Below are 24,436 nucleotides of genomic sequence, written 5' to 3' on the forward strand. Positions count from 1 at the left end.
TCTGAGGTTGCACGCAAAGCTTCTGATCTATAGCTCATTTCATTCTCGAGATGTCTCGTGGAATCATAAAAATAAATACAATTGTAAAAATAAATTTGAACGAAAATTACCTCATTCTTGTAAACATGACGTTTTAAGCAAAATTTAAGTTTACATATGAAATTTTTCTAGACGTATCGTGCGTGCCACATGATACTTTCAGACTTTTCTTAAATAAAATGTTTTCATTTATTTGTTTTATAATATGTTTGTTGTGTCATTTATGTTTTATAATAAAAGTCCACTCACAAAGTTAGAATAAAGTAACGGCTGCATACACAGTTAAATTATGTATAGTTTAAAAACATTTCACACCTAAATATTTTTAATAAACAGAAACAGTTTTGACCATTTGGAAAGTTTGTATGAAAGTTGCAACTTTGTGTAATATAAATGGGTAATTCAGTAAAATATGTGAGTAACCAGTTCAGGCAAATGCCGAGCGTAGTCAGTAAGTGAGAGTGCAGTTAGCGAGTTTTTACAGCCCAGTCCCGGCCCTCCATCATGAGTTGGTGGTAAACGAGCAAAAACTCGCCAGTCTAATCACGAGGGGCTATTAGATTTACATGAGTGATGCCCTCAAGACCTGTTCTAGGGTTTAAACTTGGTATTCATTACATTACATTATTGTTTTTTTTTATGAATCTAAATTACTTAAAATCATGTAACGTGAACAATGTACAGGATTAGTTTTCTTGAGCACTGGAATCATTTAAATTAAATATCACTAGTACATTACTACACGCTTTTCCAATATTAATTTAACTTCTTTTAAAACTTTTCAGAATTTGTAGCAAAGTTTTAGCAAAGTGTCTAAAAGAACGTTTCATACTGATAGCACAGTATGAGGCAGTAAAGAATTAGGATCGTAATATCTTAAAAGATTGACACAAACTTCCACTCTATCATTTTCGTACGAGTATTATTTATTACTTGCCTCATGATAGGCTCTTCTTGGAAAATTTGGAGGTGAGTATTGTCTGTTTGATTAAAGAATCAACCTTTAAAATCCGTTGGCACAACCGGTTACCTTAACCTTTTTAAGTTTATATTTTAATATTGTAGATATATATATATATATATATATATATATATATATATATATATTGTTTCAAAAGGTAGGAATACAGCTAAACTATGATGAACACCGGTTTCTAGCTACCGTGCTAATATTACATAAAGTTAGTTAATCGGCATCAAAACAGGGACCCCATTGCATAGTATATCAGTTGCAGTGAAACAATGCACTCAAGAGCCGAGTGAAGCAACGTTCAGATTTTCCCTATAAGAACAGATAAGCATAACAGTGAACAATGCACTCCCGAGTGAAGCAATAGCACCCATTGCATGTATATCAGTTGAAGTCAGTGAAGCAACGTTCAGATTTTCCCTAAGAACAGAATTGCACTGAAACAATGAGAGCCGAGTGAAGCAACGTTCAGATTTTCCCTATAAGAACAGGGACCCCATTGCATAGTATATCGGTTGCAGTGAAACAATGCACTCAAGAGCCGAGTGAAGCAACGTTCAGATTTTCCCTATAAGAACAGAGACCCCATTGAATAGTATATCAGTTGCAGTGAAACAATCCACTTAAGAGCCGAGTGAAGCAACGGTTAGATTTTCCCTGTAAGAACAGGGACCCCATTGCATAGTATATCAGTTGCAGTGAAACAATGCACTCAAGAGACGAGTGAAGCAACGTTCAGATTTTCCCTATAAGAACAGGGACCCCATTGCATAGTATATCAGTTGCAGTGAAACAATGCACTCAAGAGACGAGTGAAGCAACGTTCAGATTTTCCCTATAAGAACAATGTCAAACCTCGTGCAGTTTGAAGCCCTTGTTTTTAATGTTTAATGTTTTTAAAGTTTTGTGGGAGATGTTTCCCTTAAAAAAAATTATATCCAACCACACGATTGTTTAGTTTTTGTTTGTAAAGAGTGTACTTTTTACATTTTTTACGCTTTAGCCCTTACACTTGTAAGGGTTACTAAACTGAAATGGTTTTAAAGTACTCTATACAAATATTAAAACAAATTAAAATCATTCTAATGTGAATTAATCATGTCTAAATATGTGAGATATCCCTACGGCTAAAAATAAGGGAGTAAAATTGTGTGAACTTTAATATGATGTTTATGGAGTGAAGCATACAAACAATTTATTGCTGCCTCTCAACCTACATTTCCCTCAGCCTTTTGATAAATTGAATGCGATTGCATGTTTATGATTCATTACAATTTTTTTTAAAGGCATAAAATGTTAAATATTTGGCATTTTCAGTAATAAACCAGCCTAATTAGCTACTTCCTGAAGGTTAGAGACTAATGTGAATTGAAAAATGTAAATCCCTGTCAGAATTAACCTGTAAGTAATGTAATGTTCATAATGCTAAGCAATTAATTACTGTTGTGTATTTCCACTTGTACTCATCATTTGATGTACAACTGTTGGCTTGATCATTTTAATTTTATTATTAACTCTGAACCTTTAATCTATAATTAATTCCAAATATATGCTCTTTCAAAGATTTTACAGGTAAAATTTTAACTTTCGAGTACTTTATAACAAATGATGCATTAAAAATTTATTTTAGGAAATCTTTCAAACTTTAATACACAACTACGCTCACATTTGCTCATCTAAATTGAATTGATGCCGTTACTCACTTTATGTGCATTGAGCTTTAATAATACGGTTTTAGAATGTACTGTTAATTAAATTAATAGTTTATTTCAAATTAATGTATAATATATTTTTAAGGAAATAAAAAACTACTCAATAACTTATTAATCGTAAACTAAAGTGAATCAATAGGTTTCTGATAAGTTTGCCTAATATTTCTAACGGAGACACTGTATTATAATGGATGAAATTACATTTTCCACTACAAAATTGTCGTATCAAGACTATACAGTCGAAGGATAAAGTCTATGCTAACGTGTAAACCATTAAATTTTTCTCTTCAGAATCATCTTAAAATGTAATAGAATGGTCTTTGAATAGTAAACAAATACACACTTATCACATTAGAATTCTTTAGCTCAAACATGTCTCAGGACATTGAGCAAACACTTATAAATAGTTTTGCTGCGTGATATGGTGGATTTATCTTGTTCTGTACATTTTAGTTATGTAAGTGATTATAATAAATACATTGAGTAAAATTATTAAAAAATCTATTTTTGTACTACAGTTTAGAAACCATTGAAGATAGAGACAAACTTTAAATGTAGAATTTTTTTTGGACCTTTCTAATTATGTACAACACAACCTAGGTTGCTATTTGATTTTTTTAGATTGGGGCTGTTAAGTATTTCAAAATTCTATGTATTTTTAAAATGTGTAAATTTTGGGGTATGGTGGCATTTGATGATATTTTCGATAAGCCGTCTCATCATTACTTTTGAATAAAAATATCGTCTCTAAATTTGTGCAGGTAGTTGCAATAAATTTACCCACAAACCCCTGATTTTTTTACGTTTTGGTGTACCCTGTACATAAGCAGCAAAATAGGTTCAAAGTTTTTGCATGAAAATAATCAGTGAAGAAAAACACGCCACCAGAAATGAGATATAACTCAACATACCTTTACATTACCCTTTTTGGGGAGTTTTAGAGGTTTCAAAATAATTTCTCCAAATTCTTTGGGGGGAAATAGGGGGGTTTAAGTTGTTACGAATAATCTACCTCGTTTGGTTTTGGCCGCTATACGTACTGTACGGGTGGTCTGCCTCACCCTGTATTTTTACGGAATTTGATCTATAGAGGGGAAAATGTGTATGCATTTTTAGTGAAGCCTGTTAAGACATATGGTGTAGCGTACTTCGGCCTTGTTTAATTGTACAAAACTGGGATATCAGCGTTTTTGTCAGGAGTTTTATTTTCCCCTTGTTGCAAATGACCGGATTTATATAAAGCGTCCTTATAGCATTTTACAGGAAACTTTAGACCTAAATATAGTTAACATTTTATATTGATATAAAATTAAGTCCAGTCTGGAAGCTCAGGATGGTAAGGGATGGATGTTATCATTTGCAGGATATTTGCACCATTGCTTTTATGTATACTGAAGTATCACATTTTGTCAGTAGTTTCTAAACAAGTACTGACTAAACAGACTAGCTAAATACAGGTTCTTTAATGAAAATATAAAGTACAACAGGTGGGTTGAGTACCACAATTATTTAATAAATTTGCCCTGTTTTGATACAATAAACATTTTTATATAACTAACCGAAAATAATAAACATTCCAACAATGTCTCGTTATTATCATTTACTTTAACATATTGGTAGTTTATTTATAAATTGATAATATATTTTAAAGCATATATATATATATATATATATATATATATATTCATTAAATTTTTATAAGTGGCAATAGCCTAATTTCAATAAACATTGAATCTCAAAAAGTACTTCCTCCCCCGGGACTCGAACCCGGATCTCTCACTTGCTGGGTGAATTTGCTACTATTACACCACAGAGCCCTTACTTTTTACGATTCAATTATTTTGTATTTGGGTGTTTCTTTCACATATGTGTTTAAATAACCAAACTAACATATGATCGGAAAACCAAATACCTGTCAAATGACTTGTTTACATTCATTAAAGTTTTTATAAGTGGCAATAGCGTAATTTAATTTCAATAAACACACACACACACACACACACACACACACACACACACACACATATATATATATATATATATATATATATAATTATTTACAAATATTTAAGGTATATTTGGAAATATAGTTTAGATCAGGTTCACATTTATCGAAAAGAATGTCGTTTCGACCATATTTAAATTATTTTTCTTACAAACATTTTGAAATTCAGTTTTTATTCCAAAATTATATATTACGTGTAACATTAAGACGCGTCTACAAAAAACCTAGAAGAAGACATTTATTTTGCTACTAATTGACTGAGAGCCATTAAAATGTTCTATTGGTCTTTTGGATGACCATTATAGCAATGATAATTATAATCGAAAAACAAAACATTAAAAAAACTTTTTGTTCAATTTTGATAAAATTTTATTCTTATTGTAAAAACAATTTTAATAACATGTTACATAACATTTTAACATATGTAGCCTAACATTTACTATCCTCAAGATATGCTGAGATATAATTTTATACTTTAATTTTGTATGAAAGTTCATTTTTGTATAAATAAGATAAGGTCCCATGATGGCGCAACTCCATCTATCTTTTTTCTATGATTTTATGTGTCAGTTCTCAGTCTTTTTTAAAGATAAAATGAGGTATGGACTTAAATTTTTGCGTTCAATCTCAGCAAAGTCTGTTACTCGATACCTTGTGTGGGTCATCCTTGTTACTTATACATACCAAATTATATAATTATTGAAACTTATGTATCAACTGTCCTTGCAAATACAGGCTGGAAATATTTTAAATCTAGGGTATACTGACTGAACTGGATAAAGAATATAAGCAACCATATCAAAATTATTTTTAAGGTCAACAATTTTGTACCTTTATATTTGAATACCGACAGTTTATAATAGCACAACACGTCCACAAAAGAACATATTCATATTTTTGTTAATATATTTTACGATTAACAAGAACTAAACCTTTGAATACTAAACGTGTATAGGAAGCCAAGCAACAAAAGGAAGAACTTTAAATACAGACACACCGGTGAAGTACCCAACATCAAAAAGCAGGACAGTAATGAGGACATTTTAGCCGCCTGTTAAAGCGTGAGTGAAGTTCTTAAAAGAACAGTTTGCCGTGCGAAATGTAACAACCGGTGCGATATTATGTTTATTTTCATTCGTGTCATATTTTGATATCGTTATGATTTATAACTGTAGTAAAGTTAAACTGAAAATTAAAGCATATAATATGTTTTCGTTATTAATAACTCAGTTGCAATATTTTTCTTTTCAATTTTAATAATTCTATGGTAAATTAAATTCTTATCTTTAATATTTAAAAAAATCTTAATATGGTAATAAATGTTCTGAAATATAGAAAAATCTATGAAAACATGTTGTTAGTAACAAGAAGCTTCCAAACTTACTTTCCTTAACCTAATAAAAAATTCAGACGCAAGGTACAAAAATTAAGTTTGGTGATTAGGTAAAGGTATGAGACGCATCATATTAATATTTTCACTGAGATAAGAGATTTTATATACCTCCACGACGGATAAAATTCTGTATTTCTGAATATAAATGGAAAACATTGTCATTTCATTCATTTTTTATAACTGATTGCAGCTCAAAGATTCCAGTGGTAAGTGACTGGAATATTTAATATTACAGATTTCTCTGTTGAATATCTGAATAAATTATAACTTTAATATACACATTCCATGAAGATTTCATTACTTCTTATTGTAAAAGAAGAGAATCAAGGTAAAAATATTATTGTAAAACGTCGATAGCTATTCACGCTTAAGAGTCTCCATTTATATACTCGTATTCACCCACGAAGTATGTCACCACCTGAAACTATCTTTATGAAAAAAAACACATTATCTTTAAAATTCTAAGAAAATTTAAATCAAGAAATAACACGAAATATTCCATTTATAATTTTTTTTAAAATTGTGATTTAAATTATATACATTTCTTTCTGATATCCGCTGTAAATCCGTTTTGTTATGAAAAGCATTACAACATTGAAGCTGTTTTAATTTTAAAAGTAATGCGATATGTATATCAAAAATTAACTTAGATTATTAATTCAGTATAAAAACATTTATTTATAGATCGTTGCATATTTAAGTATGCTTTAAATACATAAAATAAAAAAATATTACCATGCCATACGATGAAAACCGTGAACATAAATAAACCATAGTAAGCAACTAAAGGCCATGCGTATTACACAGTATTGATATCACCAGGCAAAACTGTAATCCTTTCCAACTGAGTATTGAAATAAATGTTTGTAAATCTCTGAGGTCTACGAGAAACCGATGGAAAATCTTGTAACACAAATGTTTCATGACCATATGAAAACCTTGAGTTTAGATCTTAACGTAAAATTAGAGTATGAAAGATCTTAGGGGGGGCTAGTGATAATTAGATAGATAGATTATATATTTATGGAGCATAAATTACGGATTTGATACAATATAACACAAAAGTCATTATTCAACATTTTTTTATGCATGAGAATTTAACTGAAATCAAAAAAACGTAATACAAAGAGATGAAAGTTTAACATCAAATATAAGAGTGAAACATTTTTTTGGGAGTTGATTATACTTAAAAAGATTAAGGATTAATACAACATGGAGTATTTAGTTCATAAATAACACAATAGTTAGTAATAATAAATTTAATAACCAATTTAGAGATCAGAATAGCTGATTAACTTTATGTTTTTAAATTTACATCACATTTACATAGCCGTCACTTCTCTCAAAACACAAGCAGTGAACGTAAAAGTATCCTCAGACCTTGTTTTAGCCGACCTCAATTACACTAGGTGATGGACCCTATACCACTCCTAATTCGGCCAGTCATTTTATGAGTCTCAAGCCACTTTAATAGATTTAGAAACATATGTTTACAAATTAAGCTTATTGCAAATAATGTCCTCATGGTATACCCTACCAAAAATGTCTGCATAGCTTCACCGAAAACTATCCCCAGATCCCAAAAACAACCCCCCATTCCAAAGTTTACTCATATACTAGTATATGATGTGGTATGCTTAAAATAATTCCTAAATCTTTGTAATAATCATTTGTTTATGTTTAAACTATTTTAGAAATATCAATTACATGTAAAACCCATAATAATTATTTTTCACTAATAACTGGGAATAGAAATGCTGAAAACAGTTGAAACCTTGTAGAAAAACCTATCCCTATAAATATCTTGGCTAAGGTTTTTGGCCACCTAAATATATACCATTTTTCCCCAATGTCACTCTTTGCTGTCTTTCACTTTGTTTCAAAATTCATAGTTTCGTTATTTTATAGCTCTAGATAAAATTGAAAACGTGCTTCGGAATGCATGTAACTTTTATCTTATCTCGAACCACCTTAAAGATATTGAGTACATGTAACTTTTACGAGAAATACGTAATTAATATTATTAATAATGGAAACAAAATCGACCTACTTCCTTCCGACTATAACGGAGAGAGCACTTTAATTCAAAATCGTATTTAACACAGACCGTTATAATCATGTTATTGTCTTAGTTACTGTTGTCGTTTATTCAATTTGAATGTTTTTTATGCACGTCCATAAAACTGGGTATTGTCCTATTTTTCGTATAATATAGTCAAAACTTTTTATATTTAGTACTCATAAACATCATATTTTTAAAGGTATTATATACATACAAGTAATTTAATACTCCCGCCAACCTAAAATTTGTCTCATAACTCCAACATCGTCACTTATGCGCCTTTAAAGGTCTCCAACTTGCTCTGTAAGCAGATATCTCTTTCAATCATTCCATTCAAAGAAACACGTTCCTCTTCGCTCCTGGTAGAGGAAGATGATGTTGTGCCGCTAGTTCTCACAATCAACACACCTTAACAACACGTCAAGATCAGTGTTCATATCAGTTTTTAACTAGAATTCAAAACCTTGCTGCCGTTTTCCGTACATTTTCACTTGTATTATTTCAGTATGCATGGGTTATATGACATTTCCTAAACAAGACAAACTTTTAATAAAGAGTATATTTTTGTTGTAGCATTCTCAGTAAAATGTGATTATTCATAGCGCATGCATCACAACATTTTCAGATTGTAGGATTGAATCTACATCTAGGTAACATAGTGAGTAAATCGGTTAGTCACTTTCCATTTACGTTAAAGGGAGATTTGAGAAACGGTAAGGCATAGTTGTTAGCCCTTTGATATCAATTGCAATCTGCAGGATTGCCTTGATAACAGAAGCTACTCAGCCCGCTCTTATCTCAGCCATACCAGAGGCACTAAACGCTATTAAGTCACTGTTTAGGTTGGTGGCTGGCCTCAGTCCAGGTAGCAAGTCTATATAAACGTTGCACTTTGATCTCTGTGACGGCTCTTCACTTCTCGGGCACACAGCCGCTCCCCGCCACGTCGCCTCTCAGTGAAAGCTGACTTTGTCGTCTCAGTATATCCAATATATCCTTTACTTATACTATTTGCATTGGTTAATGAATATGTTTTCAAAATTCCTCTTACTGACAAAATTTCGGAAATATCCGAGTTTAAAAAATACTACATATTTATATAACTATACTTGAATAAAACTAACCATCATGATAGCTGTTCCTGAATTAAATCCTGAGATAACAGTTAAAAATACATAATAATTATTGCTACATCCCAAAATGACCAGTAGTACCTGCAACAGGCTCAGTGAATACAAACAATAAAATATTAACTCATCTATGAACTACATTATGAGCTGTGTTTGTTGCTCTAGTGTAGATATTAAAATAAATATATTGAAATATTAAATATATTATAAAATATATGATGCAATTTTAAATGTTATGACGTAGTTTAAAATTACAATTAAATTTATTAGGGTCATGAAGCTACGATATACACTATTTCATTTTTGTACATACGGTTGTGCTCCGGTACTTTAAATGTATGTATAACTAGACATCCTCTGAGAGATAATAAGAACTTCTCCCAAACATAAAAGAACTGTGGTAAAATGGAAATCTTCTTGATAATATAAAACGGTAACACATGACCTATTCTAACTATGCTAAGAAAACTTAAAATGCTCTCTGAAGGTAGAATGCCGTTATGTTAACAATTGTTATAGAGTATGATTTAAATTACTTAGAAAAAATTACGTGTATTTACATAGAATTGCTTTTCTGAAAAGGCAGATTTAGTACCTCTGTTTATGGTTCTTACTAGTGTAGAGGGTATAACCTTTTATTATAATAGTTACACAATATATTAAATCACAATTTTTTAGCTATTATAATCAAAGGTACAACCTCTTATACACCTAAACACCTATAGTATTTATAGTATTATAGTATTTACCATCTACTTAATAATACAGTGTAAAGAGCAATACTCAATTGTTATTATTTTTAACATTTAGTATCACCTTCGAAATTTTATCAATTTAAGATTAATTAGTTTTTAATTCTTTGATTTTACTAATAACTATTTACAGGTTTTTACAGCATACTGATTTATTAATTAACATGTTATTAATTTGTACTATTTTAAAATTAAGCATTATAATAAATTAAAGACCGAGTGTACGTAGCTGTTTGTGTAAATCGTATTGATACAACATTGTAGTTATTACCAGGATAATACAAGTACATAACATATGTGTTCTGCTCACGAAACAGATGTGCAGTGTACTATCAGAACTGTAAACATGAGTGTAAACAAGAACAATAGGTTATTGTTAGACTAGAAGCTGGCCGTAATATTTGCTTATTATGAAATCTGTATAAACATATCTGTCAAATATATTACTAAACCTATTGCAATGTAGGCTCTTTTCCATAGAGCCTAGCCTACTATTCTTTTCCATAGAGATATGTTATTGTAGATTATAATAAAGAAAGAAGATATACACCATAATTAATATATATGCTGGACATTGGCAAATTATTCGTAAAATTTATCATTTCAGCCTACATTTGATTTATGCAGCATATAATAGATATATTATATATCTATTTCCCTATTTTAAACCATCAAGAGAAACGCAGACTCTTACGTTTAAATCAATTTGTTGATCATAGCTTGAATATTTCCATACCTTCATGCCTATTTCTCTGTTTATCTGTATGTATTTCCACACAATATCTCAATAATGAAATGATGTAAAAACATGAAAGGTTGCATAAAGCTTCATCTGTGAATAGGAACCTCGAATTCGGGTTTGAGAGTTGGCGGAAGTTTTTACGTTGATCTTATAGGTAACCATAATCAATAAATAAACTTGTAAATAGACAGATTAATATTATGTGACATTTAATCATTTGGATTTATAAAATTTTCTCTAATTTAATGGACAATGGACTTTAAATCATGCATGCAATCTCAGATAAGACTGTTTCGTTACACATGTTGTGGCGTACTCCTACCTTGTTTAATTAGGCCTACTTTTCTGTATTTAAATATTTTGAATTATTAAAAAAACTCTTTAAACAAAAAACATTTCTTGTTAAACCTTAATATTATTATTTAATTTGAATGAATTATACATAAAATTACAATTTAAAAAATAAAATTGACACTTTGGTAAATGTAAAACTCGTATGACTTTTAAGATAAACGCCGAGAGAAATTTTTTTTTAAGCAGTCGGGGAAATATGAATTAATTTTGATTATAAAACAAACCCTATACACATCGTATGATCGAAAGAGATGAAAGGTCATGAATATTCAAAGACTTTCGAGAAAATGATTTAATATTTCTCAACTCGTATAAACTTTAACAGTAATCCATCCATTAATTAATGCAGTCCTATTGGTCAATACAATTAGATGTAAGTGTTTTCCTACGTGATTCGTCAGACCAAGCTTACCTAATCGACGCTACTAACTTTAATATTAAATTTAACATTTTAACAAGGAAAATAATAACCGATTCATTAATTATTTCAATGTGTTCCAGCCAGTTTTGTTTTCGCTGGTTTTAACAAATGGTTTTAATTTTATAATGCGGTAATATGTTAGACGAAGACCAAAGGAAGAAAGTAGAGTTGGCATTAGTATAAGGCCCATTAGTAAAGTTGTATCCGATCCTCCTGCCTCATTGGTATAATCACTGAACTAACGTCCAAAATTACTGACGCTTAATTCATAGTTATAGCTGTAATACAAAATTTTGTGAAACTATAAAACATACTGGACTACACTAATTTGTACTGAAGTATATTGACATGATGACGAGCACAGAATAAGTTGTAATTAATTTTAATTTTTATTAGAGTAAATCATAACAAAATATTGTAATAAGAGTGGAAATAATACGAAACAAGTACAACGGATAAAAATGCTGTAAGTAAGAGAGCTTTTATTCGTCAGACGAGTTTTTCAGTACGAAAGTTGTTGAATATACCTTATTATTATTCCTTTTTCATGTATAAATAAACTTGCAGTTTAGCTACAATAAGGTCAAGAGTGGGCCATTAACAAGCACTAGTAAGGAGGTTTCACTCCTGGCTGGTTGATACCTTCCCATTAACCTACACTGGATGCAACAAAAACCGGTGTGTCATTTACATATGGGCAACCATATGGATGTCCTCCGGCTCCCGCCTGTTTCGAACGATCCACAGATACGGTGTACAACAAATACGTCTAAATCTCAGCCAGCCTTTATTATCAAGTTTTTATTTCTCCTCAAATGGATGACAATATTGAATATTAATAACTGAAGGAACTCGAAAACTTGTAAGTTAATGAAAATTATATACTAAAGTAACGTTGAAGAATATATTTATACTGATAATTATTTTTATATCAGTATAACACTTATTTTGATTGCATTGGCATTTTAGATTAAATCAAAACGTTATTTTAATTTACAGAGTACTAGTAAACTCATTTCAGCTTCTGGCTCTCTGTCCATACGATAACTCTGGAAAAAACTGACCTAGATATAGACTTTTTACATAAAGCCTCATTCATATACAAGAAAAATCAAATTCTAAGATGTGCATTTTTGTCAATGAATTAGGCTGAGTCCTTTGTTTGAAGGTTATTTTTTTGACGATGGAAGGATTGTGAAGGAAACAGGATTTTTCCGGACATTTGCCATCGTTCAGTGAAACAAGAAATCAGTAACACTACGTTTCGAGATCTGCAATCGGATCTCTTCTTCAGATGAAGAAATAACCTAATACATAATTACAAACTAGGTTAAAATAAACAAATCTTACCAAAGCGTTGTGGCACGCCTAAGTCAGGAATCACAACCTACATGTTGTTTGCCAACTTCACTAACTCTACCTGAATAAACATGCACTTAATAAAAAACTATACAAAAACTAATCACTTAATCAAAACGTTACTTTAATTTACAGAGCACTAGTAAACTCATTTGAGTTTCTGCCTCTCTGTCCATACGATAGCTCTGGAAAGAACTGACCTAGATATAGACTTTTTACATAAAGCCTCATTCATATACAAGAAAAATCAAATTCGAAGATGTGCATTGTAGTCAATGAATTAGGCTGAGTGTTCGAAAATATTGTTATAAAAATCAAGGCATAAACCAATTCTTAACATACTGACTTTAATTATATGACATTTTGAAATGTGATACCTGGTAAATTGTTTGCTAAGATATTACTTATTGTCACAGGCCCTAAGATACTTCGTTTTATAAGTTCTTATACATGATAGAGTTCGATGATATTGTATGTCTCTCCACGGGATGTGGCTGTCCCTTAGAAAATCCTAACACTAGGTAATATCCCAACAATAAAATGATTGTAGATTAAAATTTTGCAGTCAATTTCAAGGCACGTGGTGTGTTTTACTCCAACTTTTTAATAGTAAGCTTAATTTCTTACACAGATAGGATCTTCATGGACAAGCACAATTTGTGTAACAATAATCAATATATGAATTTGTGTAATATAATCCAGTCTCACCCCGTATGGAAGCAAATAATTATTTTATTTCAGCAGGTCTATTTTCTGTTAGTGATTTTGCTATAAATATCGATGGGAAATGTCGAAAAACATTCTATTACCTTTGCATCAACAATATTGGCATCTGTAAAATTCTTAATTTTTTTCACAAGTAGAATATTTATGTGTGATTTATAAATATATTTTTATCTGTATTGCAATGTTGTAAATATAATAACGATGCATCTTTTAAGCTGCAAACCGCACATCTTGTTGAAAGAAAATTGTGTTTTAAATTAGACTTTATATTTTTATTCTACAACAAAATTACACCAACATTCTTAATTTAATACTGCAAGTACATGTGGGTTACCATTAAAAGATTAAAAGAAGGGCATACAGTTGTGTGAATTTTGAGTTTAGCTCCAGTTCACCTTCCTCTTAGTGCACAAGATTTGACTTATGGGATCTAGAGTCATGTTCATCTGAAGAAATAAAAAAAAATTATTGACGAAACAGCAAATCGAGACACGTACACTTCAAAATATAGTGTACTCTTTTTGTTTTTCTCATTTTCTCACCACACGCACACGCGAACGCACACGCACACGCGAACGCACGCACACATACCGCACATGGCTCTAGATATCAGGAGTCAAGGTTGTGACATCGTCAGATTTCCGCACTATGAGGAGGGAGCACTGGAGCTAAACTCAACATTTTAAATAAATAAAACCTTCTCACCATAGCTACTTTATGATAAAATGAGATATAAAAATAAAACAAATATAATATAATAATCTATATAAATTTAGTTTTGCTTCTCAACAAGTTTACATTGTGTATGTTTTTTTTTAAATTTTCTTTGGTGGATAATGTACAAAAAAACAATGCCTGACACACAAAACATTATTAAAAGTTATTTTAATTCCATTATATTCACATTTAATTTAGGAAATAAACAGTTTTCTTTATAAACATAAAAAACCTGGCAGCTCAAAAGCAGGTCCATTGGGCCGTAAATAATTTTGTATTAGCAATTACAGAGAAACACTACTGGTTATTCAAACTGAAATTTGCGATCTAAATGTGACGTTGTTTTATTGGTCAAATTGAATAAGTGTTATTGCTGCCCCATTGAGCACGTAACAGTAACTACTACTAATAAAGCACGTTACGATACGAATGTTGCAGTAACAACAGTGACGTCGAGCCTACAGTTTTTGATTGTTTACAATTGTACCAATGTTTTCAATGAATTTATGTAACAACGTAACTTTGAACATATAATATGTGATAGTGCAATCTGTTTGAAAACATACGCTTATAATGTTGATTTCAATGTGTGCTCTTGTTTATTACTTATTTAAATTGCCATTAAAAATTAACCAACGCATATTACACGTACATTTATGTTTGAACGTATAAGCACATAGTACTGACTACTAGTAACATATAGGCCTACCTTATAATACTTGAAAGATTTTCAAGTTAAGAGACACTTAGTTGTATGTGCTTCTTCTTTCCGTGCATTAAAACATTGATGTGCACAATATTTTCAAAAATCCTCATTTTTACATACGATAAATCGTAAAGCAATTAAAATTAAGTCATAAAATCCTGATCATTGTCACTTTATTACTTGTTTAATTGTCTTCTACTTCTAAGCACGTTTCACGCTCTTGAAACAGAGTAGACTAACTTTGTTTTAGCCACCACACCACGTGTCGCGTCACAGGCTTCGTTGAGTTCAATGGAAAATTTCTCAAGTTTGAAGCTTGTTTCATTGTTGAGAAATAGAACGTCGAACAATCATACGGAAAAGAACTTTTCACATTCCCCTGCAAACAAAAAGAACAACTAGTGCGGTCTACTGAGTGGTAGGTTTCATCAACATCCAGCCAAGTTCCATGGTTGGAAATGCACAATCATATAACTTATTGATGTTTAGTAGATATAAAGTTTCTACATAAAATTCTACATAAAATTTTAATTTCTACAGATCAAATATTTCTGGATATTTCTTGCCACATGATACATTCACATATTCGTTATTTTATGTGTTAGTATATTTAGGCTACATATTTGACTATTTTACATGTTTTGTATTATTTCATTATGATAAAATCTTATATGACTGTGCTTTATTAGAAACACCTAAGTTGAAATTGAAAAGATTCTCCATCAATTTAGAACTTTTTGTAACAGTGTATCTAGATAAAAATAACTGTAACTCGTACACAATGTTATTTTTTGTTTAAAAATTAATTAAGTAAAGCGTTAAAATTAGTCTTTTTTAAATATGTTTGGCAATTATCCTGTTTTGCCATATGTTTCGTAAGCGTTGGTAGTACCGTAAATATAAAAAAATTACTAGTATACATTAGTATACAATAAATGATAAATTCTAATAACAAAAAATTTTCATTTATTGGAGTGTTGTGTATCCATGAAATTAAGTTTGTCACATTTCCCAATGAATCCTACACAACAAAATGTTCCGTTACTTTACATAAGCAAAATAAGGTAGAGTTTCAGCACTTAGGAATACGCAATACGGAGCCCTATTGGTTCATTTGAGTATCAGACTCCTCATTCATAAATTATGTGAACATAATTTATTATCTATTGATTATCATAGATTATCACATTGGAGTAGCCACTAATCCTGTGAAATTCGGCAGACTCATTCGAGTTTCCTCTTCATATACCATCCTATCATTTTGGTACTCTCTTTTTAAAACTTCAAATAAAGGAATTGCAGATGAACCGTTGGACATGACGTAATCTTCCTTGCAGAATTCTAAAAAATCTATCTTTTACATCTCACGAAACATTTTCAGAAGAAAGATAGCTTTTCTTGCGTCCAGTTACTGAGGTCCTGTGTTTGTGTTCCAGTGGGCATATCGGTCTGGCTGACAGCCGCGTTCACGTTCGAACGATACATTGCTGTGTGTCACCCTCTGCGGGGGCGTGTCTTCTGCACTGAGTCCAGAGCCCGACGGTTTATCGTCACCATCTACATCCTGTGTCTCCTGCTCACCAGCACCACTCCCTTCGAGTGGAGCGTGGAGGTAAGAAAAATCACCCTCAAATATTCAATTATATTTATTTTTATAAGATGATCCTTGGCCAAATTCAATTTTTCTTCTGGGATGCAAAATCGAAATCTTCAAATTTCTCCAATTTGGCAAGGATTATTCATAAGTATCTTAAACTGAAACAATAACAGTAAACAAAAGAATTTATTTGTATACATCAAAAGTTGAAATGATAAAAGATCTCACTCAACTGAATGATTTCTACAGTGGAACATATCGAAATACTATGGAGATTTAAAATTGAAAAACCTTAACAGGAAAAGGATGGTGTGGTCTGCAAGAAGATGACGCCGCTAGGATTAGACCCCATGTACCGCACGGTCTTCTACTGGAGCTGGGCTACGCTGTTTGTCTTCGTGCCCCTCATCGTTATCTCCATCTTCAACACATTCCTGATAGAAGCCGTACACCGCAGTAAACGGCAGAGAAGTGGACTCACGCAGGTATGTACAGTGATTATTTGACTTTCCTGCAACTACATCCACTAAGTTGCAAAGTGCCGTTTCGTGAGACAGAATGCATTTTTCTTTTGTCTGTATACGAGTGTGAATATGATCAGACTAGAACCCCTTTTTCATTTTGCTTGATAGACCTTCTTTAAGCAAATTGCCATTGTGTATAGGGTAACTACACGTTTTCATGTTATTTACAGCAGTAAGATATTGCCAATTAATAAAATAATATTAGAGTAATTTACTACTAGGAAATATCTCTAAAAATATGTTTTATGCACTATAAATTTAAGTAGCATATAATGTCATCAACGCATTTTACATTAAAGACTTATATATTGTATATATCAAATATTGTAGTTTTAATTCTAGTTAAGTAATAAATGCATAAATTATTTCAAGGTTGACAATGCAAAACATTTATATCATCCAGATTTAACTAGTTCATTCTAAAGTTCAAGACTATCAGAATATGTCAGGAAGGTATTCAAAATATGCAATATTTAATTTAAATCATCTCGATAACTATTAGTTAATATTTTAATGGATATTTGAATAGTTTAGTTACACATTTGAAATGGGGTTTTTATATATATTAATTATTTATTTGCAGTCATTTTTTTAACAACGTACTGAACATTTGTGCAAAGTATTCTGAGACTGCTATGGACATTGCTATACTTTTTTTAATCAGTCTTTTAAATAAAATTTATTTTTCATGAAGACCTATTCATAAAACAGGTATAAAAAGACATTATATTATTTATAAAACAGTGTAAATATTATTAAGTGTTTTTTGTAACTATTGATAGTTTTCATTCGCTATCATAACATTGGAACATTTGGCGTCTAATAATTGTCTTCCCTGTGGGATAAATAGGATTAGGCAGGATTTAAATAATTTTAAAAACAGATATATCTAACAATTATAGCATAAAATCCATAGAGAATAAAATATTTTTTTTATTTAGCTGGTCCACCTACTCAAATAACCTACAAAAAGGGATTTACTTATGTGGATCCTGAAATAAACTTCAAATGCGATCGTTATAACCAACTGGCATTTAAGTTTCAATAATTGTTATCTTCCCAAGGTTAGCAATTATTCATAATATGTGTATTATACATTACTAAATTAACTAGTACTTTCTTAAATATATGCATAATATTACATACATCAAAGATAGACGCTAATATATGAATAGCTAGCGGTCAATCATAGAACAAAGTTATAAAGAGTTACAGTATGAGCTTTGACGCCAAGTTCTCTTAGGAAGGGTTTACTGCCCACACATCGGCTCAAGGCGCCAACCATTTCTGCGACTGACGTTTCAATTATCGGAGCAAACGAGCTTTTATAGCGGCGTCGCAGTGGCGGAGGCTGTGTCCGTCTCACTCAAGGTCAAGCGACTGTCTCAGAACAGTTGTCTAAACTTATAATAGAGTTGTGGTCACTGACTGACTCATTGACAAAAACTAGATCCTTCCTGATATGTGGTACATTTGAAAATAGGTACGTTGGTGCAGCTCGGATGCGTTTTGCGACTAATATATTGCTTTTAAAATGTAAAATAAGTCTAAACGTTAAAGGAAAATATGTTTTCTGATTTGTTGCTTGTTTCCTATTCTGATAATTCTTTGTATTACACTAAGCACTAAACATCCCAACAGGTTTTAGAGGTAATTTTAACTTGAAGAAAACTGTTACGATCAGGGAAATGAACAAAAATGTGAAATATGTTATTCACAAAGTAAATCAAATTTGGAATTATGCTTGAGAAAGGTGTCAAATGTATTTATGATATTATTTGTATTTTAATTTTCCTAAAATAAACAATAGAAGTTATCAAAGTTGTCAAAATTGGCAAAATTTTAGAGTTATAACTTTAAATTTTATAAACTTAGCGTTATATGTGTTTCATTTGATTTTACGTATTGGATTGATTTTGAACTCCTGATTAGATACAGAGTTGCTGTTGCGATAAGTGGCATTAAATAAATTTCTTACTTCATCATAAGATCTCACCCAGTCTCCGTAGTTATGATAATAGAATTCCTCAAAACTTATGAAATAAGGGAGGCCTGTCCTGCAGCAGGTAATAACTGAATGTTCATGTTTTTCCTCAGTTTTTAATTAAATTCACTGAGCACCACTTTGTACTGGGTTGAGATAGAAAGCTCTAGTTTCCACTGATATTCTTTGGTCAAGACCCTTCAAATGTCAGATGTCACCTAATTTAACTAAAAATTTTCTTCAATCTAACATATTAAAACATGTAACTTTTTAAGCAATTCAAAGAAAACATTATGCAATGGAAATTCATTTACTAACGTCGGTACCTAGTTTGATTTAGCGAACCCTTGCCTATTAGTACCCTCACTATCACATCGATAGTTTTGTTATAAAACAATAATAATAAGATATCCGATAGTCATCTAAATGATATGATGATATATTGAGATTGATTTAGTCTGCAGACTTTACGTTTTGCATGAAACTGTTTTCTAAATTGAAAAGATTCATTGAGTTTTTTGTAAGGTGGATGTCCAACTATGGTATTACCCTGGGCCTAATTGAACCTTTTCTCAGTAGGCTAACACATTTTCTCCTTTGTCTTGGCTGTGGAGAGGGAGGATTCCAAATATGTCTTTTCTGTATAATATTTGCGGCAGGTTTTCTCAAGGATAAAATTAGCTATAGACTTTAAATTTTTTAACTTTTGAAAACTCAGCGAAACCTGTTACGCGACACATAATTTGGCGTACTCAAACGTTGTTGTTTGCTAAAATTCAAATTAAAATTCGTTTATTAAGAAGAATGCTTATATTACAGGCTTCCCCAATTACAATGCAACATTATAAAAGGTCTTAATTAATTAATCTAGGTTACTAAATACCTAATAATATCGTAAATAAATGCTGCTACATTTACATTTTCACATTCATAGTTAAAGCTACAAAATGTTGTATAATGTTGACATGGTATCTAACAGTTTTTATATAAACAATGCTAAAACTAACACCAATTTAATGCTTTTCTGTACCTTGGGATAAAAAATTACACATAAAACTGTACATTATGCAAATAAACATACAGTAAGTATACAGGGTAGAACAGAAAATCGCAAAGAAGCACAGATCTAATAATACATTTCGATTCAAGTATGTCACTTGTTTACAACTGTCCGTGCTCACAGAACCTTCTGCTCTTTCTTCATAGACGGCGTTGCTGACCTACTTTTTCACTGCCAGTCTTGCTGACTCCCCTTCTATGTCGTAATAAATGTTCTTTTTTCAGTTTAATTCTAAACTTAACATTCTCTGTTTCTCCCACACACTCATGAAGTCCATGAGTAAACCAGCAACTCTTGGCATGTGTTGTGTCATATTGTAAACCTGTTAAAAATAGCGAAATACCAAATCACAACTGATACAATCACAGTAACCTGGACAATACAAACAACGGAATAATACAATGAAATGGACTAATCCCCTAGTTTTTATAAACAATAGCCTAGATGTTTATCAGATATTTACAGACATTACGTCACGAGTGTGTGGCAAAAAAAAACAATTACATAATTTTTCTCTACAAATGTGCTATATTTTAACCCTGTCCTATCATCCCAAGCAGGATCAGAACAGTTAATTGTACTGCTACTGTTTTCTTTGTTTATTCTTGATAACCGTTTATTATGACCAAAATTAATTTGACTCACTTGTTGATCTCTCCTCCTAATTAAGAGCAATTCACAAAACAGATTTCATACTCTCCTAAAACCAGTTTTGTGCCTAAAGCACACTGCATAAATAACAAACTATAAATTTGTTCACCCTCCCAATAAAATAATTTTTTATTTGACTGTGGAACTTTTTAATTCTGAAAGAAATCATATGTCATCTGCCGTTCATTAAAATAAAATTGTTCTTTTTTTGCCTTCTAGTATAAAATTGCAACAGTTTTAACGTAGTTGAGCATAACTGTAGCAATCACTAATTGAGTAAGCTCTCTGTTCCCAGCAAGTAGAACCTCGAGATTGTGCCAACAGCAGCAGACAACGACAAGAGAACAAGATCACGACAACACTGATAGCCGTAGTCATACTCTTCATCATCTGCCAAACTCCTGCCGCAGTCATGCTTGTCGTTTACCTCTTCTATAATCCTGACAAGAATAGTCCATCAGGAGCCATCATGCTTGGCCTAGGTAACATTGTTATTATATAATAGGTTGTACCTTTCAGTTAAACAAACACTGGGTGCAGCAAAAACCAATGTGTCACTTACATTTGGTCAACCCAATGGTTGTCCAGGAACGGCACATCAGTTACCGCAGATTTCAGGAAATTGGAGTAAAGGGACGGACCGATGTGTCTAGGATAATGACTGTTAGAGTGGATGGAGCTCCCTTTGTACTGAAGACTGTTGCTCCCATAAACACATGAGAGAATTCCTTAACTACACTACTCAGTTTTATTGGAAAATGTTGGAACTGAGCTGGCCTCCCCTTCTTCCAAGAGGAAATTACCGACATATCATTAATGTACGTTATCCTTCCTTATGGAATCTCGAAGGCGGCGTCTCCCTCAACCATACCTGTCCTGAATATCCTGTCACTCCTAAAGTAAACGCATAAGTCCTTTTTAGGATTAAGAATAATAAGAGGTTCTGTCTTGTCGTAAATAAAGAAAAAAATAATTGTATAAGTGATAATATTCTGACCTTTTCATTATTCACCTCGTTATTATATTACTGTAAGGTACAGTACACGCAATATAATAACAGTGTAAAATATTCTTATTACGTTTCTAAAGTGAATAACGATTGAACATAAGAGGCCACATATAAATTATTGATCTGTATGAAAATTATACAAAAATCCTAGAAGCTTTATTTAGTGATCGTATAAAATAAATATTAAAAAAGTATTGTTCACATCTAAATCGCCTTGTAATGTTTGTTCATAAAATAATCTTTCAAAGAAAGTTTTTCTTATATAAGTTTAAACTATTCTAAGTTTAATATTATTTGTTTAATGGGATTTTATTATAAGAAAATAAACAATATAACTAAAAACTATAAAACTCTGGTAAAAACTCTATAAATACATAACATAAATTTTATAAATTACGAATATATATGCATAGGTAAGCAAAAATTTTTTATAGGATTATGATATCAATGTTTGGTAAATAGAGGTAATTGATTCTGTAATATTTTATAGATTAAATCTACTTTTAATATAGAATCCCACATACATGAAATCCGTTATATCCTTATTAATATATTAAACAAAGTTGTTTCTCTCATTTTACCTGACGCGTTACAAAAATGTCAGGTGACTCAATACAAACTTAGTGACAGGTATATCGACAGACAACCTCACTTTTTTGTACTTCCCTCGTATTTGTTCTGCAAATGCCTAACTGGTCAATTTACTTCTGCACAGGTAACATCTTCAACTTCCTGACGACGGTGAACGCCTCCAGCAACTTCCTGCTGTACTGCGTGATGAGCGACAAGTACCGACGTACGCTACTGTTGACGTTCTGTCCCTGCTTAGCCACTAGACACCAGCGGTCTCATACGTTCACCAGCTACTACGCCAGCCACCACAACTCTTCTGTCCGCTTCAACTCCCCCAACACGCTCAACACGTAGCATCAGGAGACCTTCTAGACGCTGTGCTGTACATACCGTTCTGTGTCACTCTGAATCTGTGGTGCTCCTGTTGTATGGTTCATGTAGAGTCAAACCATGGGTGCTTAAAGTATTGCCAGTCAATATGGTGAGATTTTCAAAAAGCCAGAATTTAAAAAATAAAAATTTATTTAAAATTATTAAAATTAAATATTACATAATGATTGCCAGAAGCATTGAAGTAATTAAATTTTGAACAAATCCTAAATGATCCCATGAAATTATCCAATGATACCTTTGTGATCTATCAAGCAATTAAAAATTTCCAATCAGCTGGAGTTGATTCGTTAGATACTTGTTTACGTAGTCAGACACTAAATTCAAACCACCGAAAAAAAATGCACTAGTCAAACCACCACCAATGGCGCAGTGTAGCGGGTACGGCGGTTATCGCAAGATAACCAGATCAAGCAACGTCGAGCGTGGCCGCTGCTTGGATAGGTGGCCGCTGAGTGATCCTGTCCTTGCAAGCGGCCCGCCTGCCCGGCCATTGGTGGTGGTTCGGAAGTCACCTTTAAACCGTTGGTCCCCAGGTTAAGTGTTAGAGAGAGCTTCTTAGCCCTAACTTCGCCTGGAAAAATAAGACATTCTTTACTTTACTTTTACTTTACTAAATTCTCCATTTAAAAGGTTATTATAGTGTAAATTCCATATGTTATACTGTGTGACAAAAGGGTATAATAATTAATGTGCTGATAATGTAATGGTGATAAAGTTCTGCTCTTAGTTGTAAGATTTACAAACAAACTAGAAGCTTATTGATTTAACATTTATATCATTCATATCTCTGGTATTTTGGTATTATAAGTGGAGGAATTTTACTTTGGAAACTAACATTTAATGAAACTATTAAAAATTAGTTACATTGAAATTGAAAGTTAGTACCCCAAATCTTAAACCGGATAAACCCAACACATGGGGTTTAAGATGTCTGAAGTCGCAGAAATAAATACTCGGTATTGCAAAGTTTACAAGTAAGTGTAATACTTATAAAGTAAGTAAAATAAAAATAGTCGAAACTTTTTCGTAGCTGTATGTATAATTTTGTCTAGTTCCATTATGGATTTTGATAGTCAAGATAAATTATTTTCATAAACAGTGGTATAATAAACAATAATGCAGACCAGTCCCATATGTACTATATCACACATCGGCCTCTGATTTCCAAATTAAATTAAATGAACTGTAAGGAAACAGACTTCCCACTTTGACAAAGCATAAAATAGTTTATGTATTATATTACATAAGCTCAATTGTTTTAAATAAATAAGTAGCTAGATCACTGCTAAATTGATGTATCTGGATAAAAAAACTAAATACCAGGCTTATTTGTTTAACTGCATTATAAACTGCAGAGTTAGAACATTTTAAAATTGCCTTAGTAAAGGAAATAATTAACGAATATATCTCAATCAGAATATTTTTATAAAGTATCAATAATTTATTAATAACTTTATGCAATTAACTTTGTACTTGTATTTTAATAGTGACAAAATTTATGTTTTAAAAATTTTTAATGTAAAAAATACTATATCAAAAAGGTTTTTGATGGTCCTT

General features: G+C 31.5%; 1 protein-coding gene across 1 annotated transcript in view; it reads left to right on the forward strand.

The window, feature by feature from the left end:
• Nucleotides 1–23,334, forward strand: part of LOC124363059 (FMRFamide receptor-like) — a 488,228-nt gene extending 464,894 nt beyond the window's left edge. The window contains exons 2-5 of the mRNA XM_046818138.1: nucleotides 16,525–16,700; nucleotides 16,985–17,170; nucleotides 21,200–21,386; nucleotides 22,629–23,334. Of these exons, the coding sequence (XP_046674094.1) occupies nucleotides 16,525–16,700; nucleotides 16,985–17,170; nucleotides 21,200–21,386; nucleotides 22,629–22,840 (761 nt within the window). The 3' untranslated portion in view covers nucleotides 22,841–23,334. The remainder of the gene's footprint in view (nucleotides 1–16,524; nucleotides 16,701–16,984; nucleotides 17,171–21,199; nucleotides 21,387–22,628) is intronic.
• Nucleotides 23,335–24,436: the final 1,102 nt, after the last annotated feature.

Source organism: Homalodisca vitripennis, chromosome 5 (genome assembly GCF_021130785.1).
Source record: "Homalodisca vitripennis isolate AUS2020 chromosome 5, UT_GWSS_2.1, whole genome shotgun sequence".
Lineage (NCBI taxonomy): Eukaryota > Metazoa > Arthropoda > Insecta > Hemiptera > Cicadellidae > Homalodisca > Homalodisca vitripennis.